General features: G+C 48.2%; 1 protein-coding gene across 1 annotated transcript in view; it reads left to right on the top strand.

Annotated features, from left to right (window-relative positions):
- The first annotated feature begins 12,535 nt into the window (after nt 1–12,535).
- SCARA3 (scavenger receptor class A member 3) overlaps nt 12,536–15,965 on the top strand; it is a 47,293-nt gene continuing 43,863 nt past the window's right edge. Inside the window, exons 1-2 of the mRNA XM_087866417.1 lie at nt 12,536–12,663; nt 13,515–14,029. Coding sequence (XP_087722543.1) covers nt 12,536–12,663; nt 13,515–14,029 — 643 coding nt within the window. The remainder of the gene's footprint in view (nt 12,664–13,514; nt 14,030–15,965) is intronic.

The following is a 15,965-nucleotide window of genomic DNA, read 5'->3' as shown; positions in this document are numbered from 1 at the left end:
CCAAAATAAAATCGCACAGTTCTTTCACATTGAACGTGAACCTTGTTCCACTCAAGCAGAAACGCATCAGAAATAATGAGGGTGGGATGGAGAGGGTGTTGTGCGAGATAACGCTGAGGGAGAAAGAAATATCGACTTCTCCAGCCATCACAGTGACCCCGTGGGACTTTGGTATGTCTGCTGGCCAGGAAGGAAATAGAAGTGTGTTTTTAAGGGTTGAACAGAGCATACCTTTGGGGAACCAGAACGTCCCCCTGGCTCCTTGATTCCTGAACCTTAGGCAATTATTGTCCCCATCCACTTGGGGCCGATAAGCTGGGTGGGCTTCATGGTGTGGGACTCAGCAGCCCCACACTGGGCTTGAGGGCTCTCGCTGCAGTCTTGAAATTCCTCATAGTTGTTGAACAAGGGCTCCTAAATTTTCATCTTGCACCCGGCCTTGCAAATTATGTGCAGGTCCTGTTTCCAAGGGGGCTCACTCAGCTCAGCTTGTCTCAGTTCCCTCTGCTGACAGGAGGAGCTTATTTCTAGACTCCCTTTGGCAGGGGGCTTTGGTGTGACAGAGAGATGGGAGCTCTGCGCCACCCCCTGGCAGGGAGGACACCAACCCAGACACCCCTCATGTATAGCTACGTCTTGGGAAGGAAACAGCCACCCACTCTGGACCCCCAGGACATTTGCACTCCAGGTGAAAAGTCACGCTGCCTGAAGGTGGTTCTCACACCAATGGGGGGAGATGGACAGGCATGGCGGGGGGAGGCAGCCTGATTTGGGTGGCCGACTTTGAAAACCATGTGAGTTGTAAGGCTTTAGGGGAGACCTGTATGGTCAGGGGCTGAGTTTTTCTGCTCACAACTTCACTGCTCACAAGAGATACAGCTTGAGGCCCAGTCCCTAGTTGCCCAAAGTCCGGGGACAACTGGGACCCCACCCCTTTTCCTGAGGGAGCATGGACTGAACTTCTAGGCCTGACAAAGTGGGGGTACTTGAGTGGGGGCACTTGAGCTGACTACAGTCTCAGCTCTGCCCTAAGGTGCTGGGTGACCCTCTGGGCCTCAGTTTCTTCCCTGTGGACAATGAAGAATCTGGAAGGTAGGTGTCATCTCCAAGGTCCCGTTCAACCTCACCTGAGACAATGCCAAGTGTTGAGAAAATTGGCCCAGAAAAAAAAATAAATCCAGTGAAAAAGTGGAATAATATTTCTCTCCTGAGGCTTCCCTTCATTTTTCTTTAAAAAAAAAAAAAGTCTAATTATCAGTAACAGCTACATTTTCTATGGAAACTGCCTCCTCCTTAGCATATCAACGACTGAGGTCACAGGAGCTGTTTTTGAGCACGCTCCTTGTAACTTTTCTGTTCTGTGCCCTCCCCTCATCCGGCACAGGAGGCAGAAATCTGTGATAATTATATTTGTAAAAATCAGACTTCGGAGGACAGGCAAGGAGATCTGCCTTAGTCAGCTGGAGGAGGGGAAGGGAGGAGAGGAAGAAGGGATTTGGAAGAAAATAACACAATTCACAGCCAGGACTGTGGTCCCCTGGGAATGATTACTTGATTACTCCAGCTACTAAGCAAACAGGGCTCAGAAGATTAAACTTTAAGGGGGAAAGTGCGAATTTTGAAAGCTTTCATACCATACTTCAGTGCTGACTCCCCACCACCACCGGCAACGTTCCCCCCAGGTGATCATCCTGCCTCTGTTTGAATGCCCCCAATGCCTGGGAGCTTACTACCTGTATGCAAACAATTGTCTAGAAAAGCTATTGATCGCATTAGGTTCTCAGAGTCTGGCTCTTGCAAGGGCCAGCCCCAAGCCCAGTTCTGTCCTTTGCAACCATACAGGAATACCCAATCCATCTCCCCCCTGCTAGTCCTTCAGATATTTGAAGGCAGCTAGTTGCTTCTCCCAGTGATCTCCAGGCTTGTGGCTGCCTGCCCTGTCCTTGTTTTCAGGTTCCTCCCCAGCCCTTTGGCCTTCTGGACCTTGCCTCTCTTGACCGTCTGAGCCCAGCTGTGAGCCCGCCAATACCAGGGAGGGCTGACCACCTTTTCCCTTGCTCAAATGCTCTAGACGAGCTTTTGTTCAGCTGCTGAGTCACTTGGCTGATTCATATAGAATTCATCATCTTTTTGGCAGACGCTGCTGTTTAATCATTTTGCTCCCATCTTGGACTTGTGCAATCAGTTTGGGGTTTGTAGCTTGATTTTTTTTTTCCTGGAACAGGGGACCATGGGGAGGGGGGAAGGGGAAAGTAAAGAGCTTTATGTTTATTGGTTTCTCTGATTTATCTCTGTATGCTTTGCCCCACCATCTCTCCCCTGCTATGCGATATCTTTGTCATGCATCCCCATCACCGCCACACCGCCCGACTCAGGCCGACCACTGCTGACATAGCTGGAACAAGCTAGAAATGGACAAAAGCAATAAGTACCCCGTGGCCTGCTATTAATAATGCCCCTCCAGGCTGGAATTATTGAACGGGTATATTCCATCAATTACAGACCTATAAAAAAATCACGCATAATACAATTGTATACAGTAAACTCAGCCCACAGCTGATGCAGAGGTGTCCTGAATGCTTTTTCAGGACCACCCTAATGGACAGAAAGTTTCACTGCGGCAGGTACATTTCCCTATCCTCCCATCTAGGGAATACCTTTTTGGGAAAAGATAAGAAGCTAGCCTCCTCCAAGTTGCTTATCATGGACCTCTAAGTAGACAAATACTTAAATTGTCTTCACTACTACACTTGCTATTGACTGACTACATGGTCTAGATTTTACTCCAGAGTTGGTCAATTCTAACATTTAGCTCTAATTCTTTGATTAATGGGCATTTTTAAAAGATTTATTTATTTATTTCAGAGAGAAAGAGAGAGAGGAGCAGAGGAAGAGAGAGAGAAAGAAAATGCTGGAGCAGACTCCCTGCTGAGTGCAGAGCCTGACATGCGGCTTGATTGCAGGACCCAGAGATCATGACCTGAGCCAAAATCAGGAGTCAACCACTCAACAGACTGAGCTACCCAGGCACCCCAATGGGCATTTTTAAAAAATTGGCCCCCAGATCTGTCTCAGGGCAAACTTACTTTTTCCACAACCACCTGGAATCCAACTAGTAATTATTTTCGATCAGTGGTTTTCAATGGAATCACCTGGGGAGCTTTAAAACTTACCAGTGCCTGAGTCCCACCACCAGAGGTTATGATTGAATGAAGCTGGGGTGCAGCCAGAGAAAGCATCAGGACTTTTCAGATTCTCCAGGTAGTTGTTGTTGTTTTAAGATTTTGTTTACTTATCAGAGAGACAGACACAGGGAGAGCACAAGCAGGGGGAGCTGCAGAACGAGAAGCAGGCTCCCTGCTTTGCAGGGAGCCCAATGTGAGACTTGATCCCAGGACCCTGGGATCATGACCTGAGCTGAAGGCAGACACTTCACCGACTGAGCCACCCAGGCGCCCCTCTCCAGGTAGTTTTCATGCACAGCCAAAGTTGAGGACCACTGTTTTCCAGTTTACAAGTTACTGGCTTACACTGTGCCCATTGATCCTCACTGTATCTCTACGTCACTGTTAAGAGTATGTGGTATTCTTCTATTTTATAAAAGACAAAATTAAGGGTCAAAAGAATCTTAGCAAATTTTGCTTACACTGAGCCGAAATCTGCCCCTTTATCACTTCTCCATCCCCCATCTTATTTCTAAGGTGCTGTTTGTTAAGTTACCCCGCCTCTACAGCACAGCCCCTCAAACATTTGAAAACAATGATTCTATCTCAACTTGGATATGTTTCCTTCCTTTTTTTTTTAAGGATTTTATTTATTTATTTATTTAGAGAGAATATGCGTTAGGGGAGGGGCAGAGGGAGAAAGAGAATCTCCAGCAGACTCCGCGCTGAGCGCAGAGCCCAACTGGGTCTCCATCTCAGGACCCTGAGATTATGACCTGAACCAAAATCAAGAGTCCCAGGTGCCCCTGTTTCTTTATACAGGTCCTTCACTCCCTTCTCGTAGAGGGAGGTTGCCAGAAGGTTGCCAGACGCCACACTCTGCCCCTCCCTGCCCCAAGGGTGTTCCATTTCGTCCCTCCTCCTCTGGTGTGGCTTTAGGGACAAACACAAGCCCCAGCTTTGGGCAGCCAGGCGGGAGGGCAGCAAGACACAACTTGTGATTTAATACGAAGCTCCTTGTGCCCCCAAGGCACGCTCTGCTTACTTTTCTATTATGTTGTAACACACTGTGCTTCTCAGATTGGTTCACACTGACCCCTGGGGCTGGCTGTGGGCTGCTGACAGCACACAAAGATACAGAAGTAACCGACTGCAGTCATATTCAGATTTAGGGAGAAAAGTTAATATTTAGAGAGTAATCAATTTCCCTTCCTTGTCTTCCTTCTTTCATTTCTTCCTTTCTGTCTTTATTCAATTTCTCCCTAAATCGCATGCTTGGAAAGTAATGGATGTCCATTCAAACATAAATTTATATTTAGAATGTATGTCTGTATATATAATATATATACATAATATATATTACGTATATAATCAAATAAGGGATTTGGCCTTTTTCTTTTCTTTTTAAAAATAAATTTAAAATCATATTGTACATATTGCTTGCTCTTTCCCACACTATCACGGGTATTATGGCTATCCCTCCAGGTCATATGTAGATAGATACAAACCATGCTTTTCCGTAGCTACATATTTTACTCAGCCATTCCCCTATTCCGATTTTTTTCTGTCACTATAAACTGTGCCACAATAGACAGCCTTCCCCGGGTATCCCTCATATGTTGGTTTCTTTACTGGCATAAGGTAGACTCTCAAACCGGGATTGCTGGGTGAAAGGGATAGTGTAGGAGAAAGGAGACTTATAGACTTCACGCACATTTATACTGCCTGATGGTTTTCCCAAAAGGTAGTGGTAACATCCACTCTCTCTGACGATGTCCTTTCCCCATGTGATCATCAGACTGGCCTTCTGAATTTTGGCCAATCTGGTTTGTGAAAATGACATTTTGCCACCTTAATCCCTTTGCCTGTGTATTGTTTTCAACGAATCATTTTTTTAAAGATGTTCTGTTTAAGTAATCTACACCCAGCGTGGGGCTTGAAGGCACAACCCCGAGATCAACAGTCACACACTGCACCGACTGACGAGCCAGGTGCCCCTCAACTACTCATTCTTAAATGAAGTTTCCTCTTCGCTGACTCGCCTATTCACATTGTTTGCTCATTTTATTGGACTTTGATCCCTTTTTCCTATCCATTTATAGTAGCAGTTTAAATAAAATGATCTTAAGTGTGTTGCAAAGGTTTTTTACCAAGTTATTATGTGTCTTTTACCTTTGATTATGGAGGCTCTTAAATTCTTATGTAGTGAAATTGGCTTTTCCCTTTATAGTGTCGAGGTCTCCTGACCTGCTTAAGAATGTCTTACTAAAATATAGATAGTTAATCTCCTGGTTTTCTTCTAGCTTCCGGTTAGTTTTTGTATTTAGACATTTAATCCAAATGGAATGTGTGTGTTTGTGGGGTGTGTGTGTGTGTGTGTGTGGCATAGAGTGTGTGTGTATGTGTGTGTGTTTATGGTGTGTGCACGGTAGGGGTGTGTGTGTGTGTGTGGCATGGCGTGTGTGGAGGAGGAAGGTGAGGCAAGATCTAACTTCATTTTTTCCCAGATGTACAGCCAATTATGCCAACATGATTTATGAAATAAACTACCATATTCATGCTGAATTGAAATGCCAGTTTGTCATCGGTGAAGTTTCCCAAATAAATTTGGATCTGTTTTAGGACTTTTTAGCTTATTCCTTTGGTTTATTTTTTATTCCTGTGTAACATATTGTTTTCATTACATAGCTTTAAAACAATAATTAATATTGAAAAGGTAATCTCCCTCACCCTTCCTTTACAAATTTTCTTGGCTCTTCTTGGACATTAATTCTTCAGTATGAACTCTGATTTTGTCCAGTTTGAAAAAACAATGGTATTGTAATTATAACTGCACTGAATGTACATACTGGTTTTAGAAGAATTCTACACTTTTATATTCTTTCTTCCTACTTGGAAGCATAACATAGGTCTAGAAGTAATTGGAACTATTATTTTTGTTAAATGAAGTTTTCTTTTATCAAAGCGAGATATGTGTATAATTTGAATTTATCAAATAGTACAAAAAGTGCCAATGCAGTAGTCCTCCACCACATTCCCCACCCTCCCTCCTCTCCAGGCTGCCGCCACGCCCACCCCCAATCCAGAAAAACATTACTTCTGTATTCAAACAAGTATCATTTCGTTGTGATATGGCATGCAACTTTTACATCATTTTTCAAAATAAGAGGAAAGATTTCAAAGACATTTTTGCTACATCTGTCATTGTGGCGGTGGAAAAGTTAGAGAAATCTTGACAAAGTATAGTATACTGAAATTTATCCGATTAGAGTTCAACTGTTCCCCCACTTCCATTCAGCTTTGTGCTCCCATTCTCTGAGACATGGCCCAGCATGCAATAGGTGCTTAATAAATACTTGTTAAATTACCTAAATCAATTTTTCAATTATTGAGATCTAAGATCCCCGGGTTTTGGATTTTGTTTTTTTTCAGTAGTCTTATCCTATTTTTGATTCGTATCAAAACTGTAATATCCACAAGGCTAGGGAACCTACCCTGCACTAGCACAGCCCCTGGCTACATGTTTGCGTAATAAGGGAATGAAAGCCATGCATGACCAAATATCAACTACATCTTTTTCTCTGAATTGCTAAGCTTCATTTTGTTAATGCGACTGATGGTGAATCTAAATGTAGGGTTTATATTTATTCTTCTTGAATTTTATCTTTTTTTTCTTGAATTTTATCTTATAAGTGTACTGTGAACAACTGTCCAGGTTGTTCTGAATTTGTTCTTCCAGTTTTGAATGAGAAACAAAGAAATAAGCATGCCTTCTGGGTCTCCTCCATCCAGAGTACAGTTAGGAATGTCCATTAGGACCCTTCTTATCACATTAAAAGCCCAACCTGTTGAAGGCCTGCTATAAATAAATTGCTGTGTACCAAATCCTTTGGAAAATCTCTTCCTCAAAAGCATTCATGTCCCTCCAGCTCTGGTCTTTCCATTTTAATATGTATGATTCTTTTTTACCTGGAAACAGAGGTTTTTCCCGTCATCTTTGCAGTGATCCAAATTATGGAATTTCTGCAGGGATCCCTTTCCATTATCCAGTGGATGGCTTGGCTAAAAGAGGCTTCTCCTTCTTACACATCATCAAGGCTCCTTTTTTCATCTATATCCAGCCCCAAATGAAGTCAGCCACATTCTTCCTGAAGTTACAATTGATTCGGATGAAAAGTCTAAGTACTTTATCTTTGCTAATACCTTATTACATTAATCTGAAAGATTTGTTCAAGCTCTGATGCATCTCTGTAATTAAACTGCTTTAGGGGTGCCTGGCTGGCTCAGTGGGTAAAACATGTGACTCTTGATCTTGGGGTTTTAAGTTCAAGCCCAGTGTTGGGTGTAGGGATTACTTTAAAAAGAAAATATTTTAAAAAATAAAAATAAACTGCTTTTCTTTGAACTTCACCTGTACAGAGTTCATAAAATATGGTATTCATTTGACAATATAAAGCCCCTTTAAGAATTTCCAGGCTAGAAGAATTCATATTATATAGCATCACCTACTGGTAAAGGGTGGTATTGCAGGGCACCTTTTGGCCACTACATATATATACATTCTCAGAAATTCTAGTACTGACATATATGAAGTGAGGCAAGAATCCATAGACATGGAAGAAATCTTAGGTGAATTTCTGGGGGGAAGCAATCAAAGATAGGAACCTTAGGGCGCCTGGGTGGCTCAGTCGTTAAGCGTCTGCCTTCAGCTCAGTGCGTGATCCCAGCGGTCTGGGATTGAGCCCCACATCAGGCTCCTCTGCTGAGAGTCTGCGTCTTCCTCTCCCACTCCCCCTGCTTGTGTTCCCTCTCTCGCTGGCTGTGTCTCTCTCTGTCAAATAAATAAATAAAATCTTTTTTTAAAAAAGGGGGAAACTTAAGAATTGTGAAAATAGCACATAGTTCAGAGAATGGGTCAAAGAAGGCCAATTTAACACCTCTCTGGGCAAACATCTTCAAACTGAAAATATTGATGGATTCCCGCCCCCCCCCACCCCAGTAAATTCTATTTCTTATTTTAAATGGAATCCAACAGGAAAATAGGATTTATATTTTCCTGTACGGCCAACATTCCTGGAACACTGCTATGAAATACCATGGATTGACCCTTTGTGTCCTTTCAAAAATTTACTCCCATGCAGCGTTGATGGTATGGTGGAGAGCATACCTGCTTTCCAAAAAATAGTTCACTCTTTAGCTTTCAAGGAATGATTATTTGGGTGAGTAACAAGGAGGCATGAACAAGGCGGTAACACTGTGAAGAGTTTCAATCCATGGCATTAGAGAGCTCATTGAGGGGGTAAGGCCGAAAACCTTGCCAAGGTCTGGGTTGGAGAGGGGTTTGTTAAAGCACTGGAGGGCTCACCAGTATCCATGTCTCCCCCTCTCCTCGCGGTAACCCAGCTAAGGGCTAGTTCCCTGCCCCCCTGCCTTTGGTTGAGGTCATGTGACTGAGATCTGGCCGGTGGAATGGGGCTGACAGTGACTGCGTGCCTCTTCTAGGTCTGTGCCGTGCTAATGTCCAACCCCCAATCCTCCAGTCTTTCTTTCCATTCTCCATCAACCTGGGAGGCTACTTACTGAAGATGGCAGCATCGCAGGCCGGAGGAAGCCTGGACCCTCCAGCCACCGTTTGTAAGGGAGCCACCTAACCTGCAGTGGATTGCGATACACGTGGGAAATAAGGTACTGCTGTGCTGTCATTAAAGTCTTGTCGTTGTTTATCAGTGCGAGCGCCACTTGCTCGAACTCCTACAGAAACGATCTTGAAATGGGATGCCACGGTGATAAAAACACGAGAATGTAGCATAGCTTAGGAACTGGGTAGCAGGATGCAAAGAACCTGCTATTAGAGGCTGAAAATATGAAAATCTTTATTATGCAGTGGCGACGTATTTGGTAACCTGTGTCCATGTTATCTAGGACGGCAGACCACAAGCCTACTAACGCTCAGGGGCATTTGTTGGAAAGAATCAAAGTGATAGTGAATGTTCTCTGCTGTTGGCTGTATTTGGCAAAGCAATCTAAGACAAAGAGGAGCTCAGGAGAAGTGGATGGTTGGCAAAGAGAAGTCAAAGGGAATAGAGAAAGTTCAGAAAATTTAAGCCTGATAGGGTGGAAAACACCAAGGGCTTCTAGATCCCAAACAGCAGAAAAAGCCCATTAAGACCCAGCCTTGGTGAAAGATCAGATTAAGGATATGACCTTCCCGGTCAAGTCTTGTAGCATCAAAGTAGCAACCTGCCCTTTGAGAGATAGAAAGAGGCACAGAGGACAGAAACAAGGAAATAAAGCAGGTTTGGAAATTATGTCTAGGAAAAACTCAAGGTGTGGTCACTAGCCCATGGAATCGACTAGAAGCAAATAGATGAGACTTAGCTAAAATTTTGAGGGACCTTGATCATATACAAACACACCCCAAAAAACCCAAAACCAACTGAACACATAAAAAAGCCCCATATGCCCAGACTTTTACCTTTTATCTCAACTATTGGAGCTGTAAAATAACCCTGCTCCAGAAGGAAGTGGGTTGGGAGAACTGAGCAACTCTAGGGAAGACTCAGCCCCCAGCACCTACTTCAGATGTATACAAAGAGGGTAACGGGTCAGAAAGAACCTTCTAGAGAACATAGCCTAGGATATAATAAACAAGAGAGCTCCTGCAGAGAGTTGAACGAGGGCCTAAGTAAAGACCTTGCCCTATCCCAGGGTTAGGGGCCTTTACAGCATCTGAGAGGGCCTCAAAATATCCACAGACCTATAGCTACTCTGTCTTTCTCTCTCTTCCCTTTTCCAAATGGACGTTTTTATTATGGTTATCTGATCCATGTTCTTCCATTTGAGATTGGAGCCACTTCCGATCTGACAGAAAAAACAGAATCACAGGGAGAGCCCAAGCTGTGAGCTCGATGCAATGACCAGGTGGGGCGTGGAGTTGAACCCCCACCCTGGGGGGGGGGGAATGAATGTGCTTTATGTGTGAAGACAAAGAAGCAAACAGACGTTTGGTGGCCAGGAGGGTGGACTGTGTGGGAGAATGCCAACCCCCCAACTCCGATCTGTGCTTTATTCTCCATCAGGGGCCCACGGCTCACTGTTTTCAAGCCCCCTCGCTGTTAGGTAGGCTCTGGCCAGTAGAATATGGGTAGAAGTGCTTTTCGCCAGCCCTGCCCACAAAATCCTCCCATGCGTGGTCCTCCATCCTCTCTGCCCTTTTGCAGCAACCTTAGAGCCACATGTTGACGACAGTGGTAAAACAAGATGGAAGGTCCCTGGGTCCCTGGGTCAGCATCTGGAGACTGCCCCACCCACACGGAATTGTGATGTGAGTGAGAAATGAACTTTTGTTGTATTAAGATAGTGGGATATAGAGGTTGTTGTCACAGCAGTGAGTATTACTTACACTGACTAGCATCAGGAGAGGGAATGCCTATATTTAGAAAATATACTGAATAGGAGAAGCTATTAGAGAAAGAGAAGCCAAAGAATCTTAGAAGAACCAGAAGTATGTAGGATCAGAGAAACCAGGGGAGAAGAGAGCTTCAAGAAGGAACTGCTAATGGTGTTTGTGATGGTTAATTTTACATGTCAACTTGGCTAGGCTGCAGTACTCAGATATTTGATCAAACATTATTGTAGATGCTTCTGGGAAGGTGTTTTTTCGGTTGAGGTTAACATTCAAATCAGTAGATTTTGAGTCAAGCAGATTACCTTCCATCCTATGGGGGGCCTTATCTAATCAGTTGAAGACCTTAATAGAAAAAAAGACTGACCTCCCCAGAGAAAGAGGGAATTCTGTCGGTAGACTGCCTTTGGACTTGAGCTGCAACATTAACTCTTCCCTGGGTCTCCAGCTTCCTAGCTATTTGTTCTGTTTCTTTGGAGAACCCTGACTAATACAGTGTCGAGTCTACAAAATAGTCGAAGAGGATACAAGTTTTAAAAAAGGCTATTATCTTGGCAACTAAGAGGAAGGAAGCAATTTTAGCAAACATTGTGGGTTGAAGCTACATCTGAAGAAGAAAAAGTGGAAGCAACGTCCTAGTGCTGGTGAAGAACAGGATGGGAGGGGAAAGGATCAAAGGCACAGAGGGAGAAATTGAGCTTTCGGAGAAAGAGATGTTTGTACCTGAAGTAGAAAAGACAAAAGCAAGTCTGGCGGAGCTCCCTGGGGGATTCTGTTCTGAGCAAAGCACAGCACTGCTCAAGAACTGACGTGAGACTCTCTCCTTCATTAATACAGAGGGTTCCATCATTAGTGATTCTGGTTTTTTCCCCCTCTACATGACCTCTGCCCTATAGCGATTTCCTTTGTCTTCCAGCTGAAGTATGGCTCACGTGTCACAGTCAAATGCACCCACCCCCAGTCCAAGTTATTAAGCATTTCTCTCTATCCCACCCTACCCCACCCCGCCTGTGTTGTCTGTGCCTCTGTGCCCAAGTCCCAGCCTGAGCTCCATCCTGATAGCCCCTCATCATCTGGTCTCTTGGGGTGGGGCTGGGATGGGGGAGCTAAGAGGTTGTTTCGGTTGACCCTGGGTCCATCCCTCTGGCTGTTGGTAGAAGATGCCTGAAATTGAAGCTGAAGGCTTTCACCCAAGAGCTGGTGTAATTTCTAGGAAATCCCTGTCTCCTCCTTTCTTGATCTGTGATCTGTGACCATCCTTTATCCTTATCTCTCTGCCTTCCCTCTGAACCATTTCAGTGCTCTGACCTCTCCCGCCTGCCAACCTATCTCCAGCTCTTTCCTGCCACTCCAGAGCGCTAGGCCCCCTCTCCCCCGCGTCCTTTCCGGACTGGAGTTCATCCTCTGAACCTCTTCAGGGCTGGGGTCCAGCCCTACTCACCCAGGACCCATCTGCAGCCAGACGCAGGCCTACTTCATTTCTTTGCTGATGTTTGCTGATGCATTTGCATATCGTAGCAATACCAGAGACCGTATACATCCTCCAAAGCCAAAGGGGCAGGGAGTGGGGGGGGCACTCCCTCACCTCAGGGTTAGGCCCTTTTTGTCACTGAACATCTTGGATCAAGCCAACTAAAGAAAGCATGGAGAAAACCAAAGGCCATTTGCTTGTTCTTCCTGTCAATACATATTTGAGTGTCTTTATGAGAGGCAGCTATCCACACGAGCACCGGATTTAGCCTGCATGGTTCAAGTCCCAAGACTGCCACTTACTAGCTATGTGACAGTCAGCACTTGATTCATCTCTCCTTCCCTCCGTTTCCTCCACTAGAAAATGAGGACAGTAGTTGTGCTTGTCTCATAAGGCTGCTGCGAAGACTAAATACATTGACACACCCGTAACCGAGGTCAGGAGTCGTTTGATGTGAATATCGCCCTGGTATTTAGGAAGCAGCTCCCCGGGTCCATGCCGCAATCCCAGGAGGCTGAGGTGCACTCGGAATCCAGGTTCAAGGAGTACATCGTGAACTACCGCGAGGTGGGCCACAGCGTCTCTGAAGCTCAGTCTCCACCTCTGTACAATGGGCACCATGGGTCCTGGCTCCTGCTCTAGAGGCTGCGGCGAGCTTGCCTTGAGAGAACGGAGAGAATGTGCTGCTCCAGCCAGGTGGAGCCCATTAGAGATGGCTGAACATCACCCTTTGGGACAGGCTGGGGTTTGTGAACCGTGGCTGTGCCGGGCCCCTTCTCAGCTCCTGGCTTAGAAGAAAGTGTCTCTGCTTTGTCTCTACCTACTTTACTCTAAACGCCAAACGGGGGTGGGCCTGGAAGTGTGGGGATGTGGGGAAAGGCCAAGCCAGGTTGCCCCCACACCGCGGTCCCCTCTCTCCCTTCGCTATCCTGTTACAGCGTTCATCACACCTCAGCACCATTTCTTGTTTCATTGTTGGTTTTCCTCGCCAGACGCAACCTCACGGAGTATTCCTCACGCTCCCAGAGCTGGGCGCAGAAGCTGGTACGTGGAAGTTGTCGGGAAATGTTCCATGAATGAAGACTGACAGGTCTGGACCCCAGAGGAGAGCCACTGACAAGAGTCACCACTCCTGGCTTGAGGTCAGTTTCCCTCCGATGTCATTGTACAAAATCACAGCACTTGGGAGCGCCTGGGGCCCAACTCCCTCCTGCAGAAAACCGAGGTTTGGAGACCTGAAGTGGCCCCCAAAGGCACTCACCCAGCGCGGCAGAGCTGGGGTGACCAACCTCGCTGGCCTTCCCGGGGCTGAGGGGCTGGCGGGGATGCGGAATTCCAGGGCTGAGGCGGGGACAGTCCCTGGCAAACCCGGGCTGGAAGCCGGGGACCCTGGTTTCCCCCAGCCCCTCTACCCCTGCGACAGGGGTGAGGAGACCGCCCCGGGCTGATAGCCTCTCCCCCACCCCCGGCCCAGCCCAGCCACAAGGCGGCCCCCAGGGCGGGCTCGGGGCGGGGGGGGGGGTGCCCCGCGCGCTCCCCGGGGCGCCGCGGACGCACGGCGGGCGGGGTCGGGGACCCGCGGCGGCACAAAGAGGCCCGGCCGCGGCAGTTTTGAAACTACCGAGGAAGTGGAGCTGGGCCGGGGCCCAGGGAGTGACGAGGAGGGAGGGAGCGCGCGCCAGCGAGCGAGGGGGAGGCGGGAGGCGGGGAGCGCGGGCCGCGGGCCGGCCGCAGACCTCGCCGGCCTCCAGCGGGAAGCGCGCGGGCGGCGGCGGCGGCGGCGGGATGGGCGGCCCGGCGCCCCCCGGCTGCGACCCCGCGGACCCTCCCCTCGGCGCGCCGCCTCCGCAGCCGGGCGCTCGAGCTGGCGGCGCGTAGGGCGGCGAGCGGGCGCTGGCCGACGAGCCGCGGGCTTCACCCCTGGCCACTCGGCAGCTCGAGCCGCCACCCCGGGGCGCTCCCGAGGCCCCGCAGGAGGGACCATGAAAGGTAAGCGCCGAGCGCGCGAGGGCCGAGGAGACCCCCGGCTGACCCCCGGCATCCCCGACCCATCGCGTCCGGGGCACGGCGGGCGCCGCTCCTGCCGGCGGGGCTGCGGAGGGGACGACTACCCGGAGCGAGCTCGGTGCTCTCCGGGCCCTTCTGAGCCCCTGCGGAAGGCATTGATGGGGAGGACCGAGGGAGCCCTGAAGTCTAGAGGAGGGGGAGAGGAGACGGAGGAGGGGGAGAGTTCACACACAGCCCCCTTCACAGTCCTCTTCTCACTCTGCGTTGCTTCATCCCTAAGAACAGCTGGAAATTCCAGAGAAGTTTCTGATCCCTTTAACCGGTCATCGCAAAAAGATGCCACCAGCCCAACCTTCTGGCCATGTTAAATCCCCATCCAGGGGACCCATCTCAGAGGCTTCTGCAGCCCCTACCTAGCCTTCTGCGGGGGGACCAGGCCTAGGATTCTCCTCCAGGAGCTTCAGCCCCTTCCTCAGGAGAGACCTGTTGTGTCCAAGTCCCTCAGCCCAGACCCTGCCCTTACTGACCTCTGAACCCTGGCTGACCCACCCTCTGACCTCCCAGGGACACAGCAGCTGGGGAAGGCCCGTGGTCCAGGCCTGAGCTCTCCCCAGGGCCCTGGGTCATCCCCACCATAGCCCTTGCAGCCAGGTCCTGGGATGGACACAAGAACTTGGTCCCAGGTGCTCATACCTGGGCCTGGCTTTCTTGAGCCCTGGGAAAGAACACGCTTTGTCTTAACACTCATTTTCAGTCTAGGGGAGCAGCAAACATTGGATTCATCCTATGGCACAGGGAACCTTTGGGGTTTTTAATGCTCTCTTCTGTGCTTGTCAGTAATCCTTCCCTTGCACCTCAGGCAGGTGTTCGGGGAAGTGAGCACCTCCCCACTTCTCGGACTTACTGAATGTGGGGACTGAAAACGACCTTCGAGATCATCTAAAGGGCTTTAAACTCTACTCTCAGGTGTTGTTGAAGAAGCAGCTCTGTTTGTGTCTTTTACATAGAAGGGGCTGAGGGTTGCTGTGAAGAAAGGGCTCACAGACAAACTTCTGACTGAACACAGCCTCCGTGTCGTATAGTTGAAGAAACTGAGGCCCAAACAGGTCGAAGCAGGCTTCACGGGTATGCAGACCTGGGTGCCTCTCCACAGGTCCCCGCGCTCGGAAGGCCTCATACTAGGTTTAATGTTTTGAAATTCTTAATAACGTTTCACCGTAGGGGTCCCCTCACGCTTTCATTTTGCACTGGGCTCTACCAGTTATGTTACTGGTCCTATGGATAGGAGAGGGAACTTGCTTAAGAGTCACGGCTAGTCAAGGGGGCCAGAGCCCAGGGGCCTGGCTTCCAGGCCAGAGCACTGGCTAATATACCCCTGCCTCTCTGTCGCCTCCTTCCCTCTGGCCTCTGGCCCCTCTGTGTGTGCTTCCCAATGGCCTCACCATGTCTTGGGCTGTGTGGGATGAGGAAGCAAGTTATAATCAACCCCAGGGAGTTGCCTTGGCTGCACAGAGGAGCCTCACCCACGAAGCTTCTGCTCTCAGCTACCACATCTATGGAGCTGTACCCACCCCCGTTAGCCGGCCTGGGGCAGGTCATTACCCAGAAGCCTCTGGAAGGGTCTTAGACCACATCTCGCCACAGGCTTGGGGCCCACACTGCTCTGGACCTTAATGATGATGATAAGATGCCATACATACTCAAAGTGGTTTGGCTCCACCACCACTCTTGACAAGCACTGTAAGAGAAAATCTGGTGAGGGTAAGACAGGCAGGACAGAAGTCCTCTGAAATGGAGGCGACACCCTTCTCCCATAGAGGAGGGAGTTAGAAGCACATGACCTGCCTTTCTGAAACTCAGCAAGGCAGTTCCATTTCTCTGAGTGGAGAGAAACAAGCTGGTGTGGATGAATATTTGG

Source organism: Ursus americanus, chromosome 13 (genome assembly GCF_024610735.1).
Source record: "Ursus americanus isolate L20-20 chromosome 13, mUrsAme1.1.p, whole genome shotgun sequence".
In the NCBI taxonomy this organism is placed as follows: Eukaryota; Metazoa; Chordata; class Mammalia; order Carnivora; family Ursidae; genus Ursus; species Ursus americanus.
This window is presented reverse-complemented; position numbering and strand designations above follow the sequence as displayed.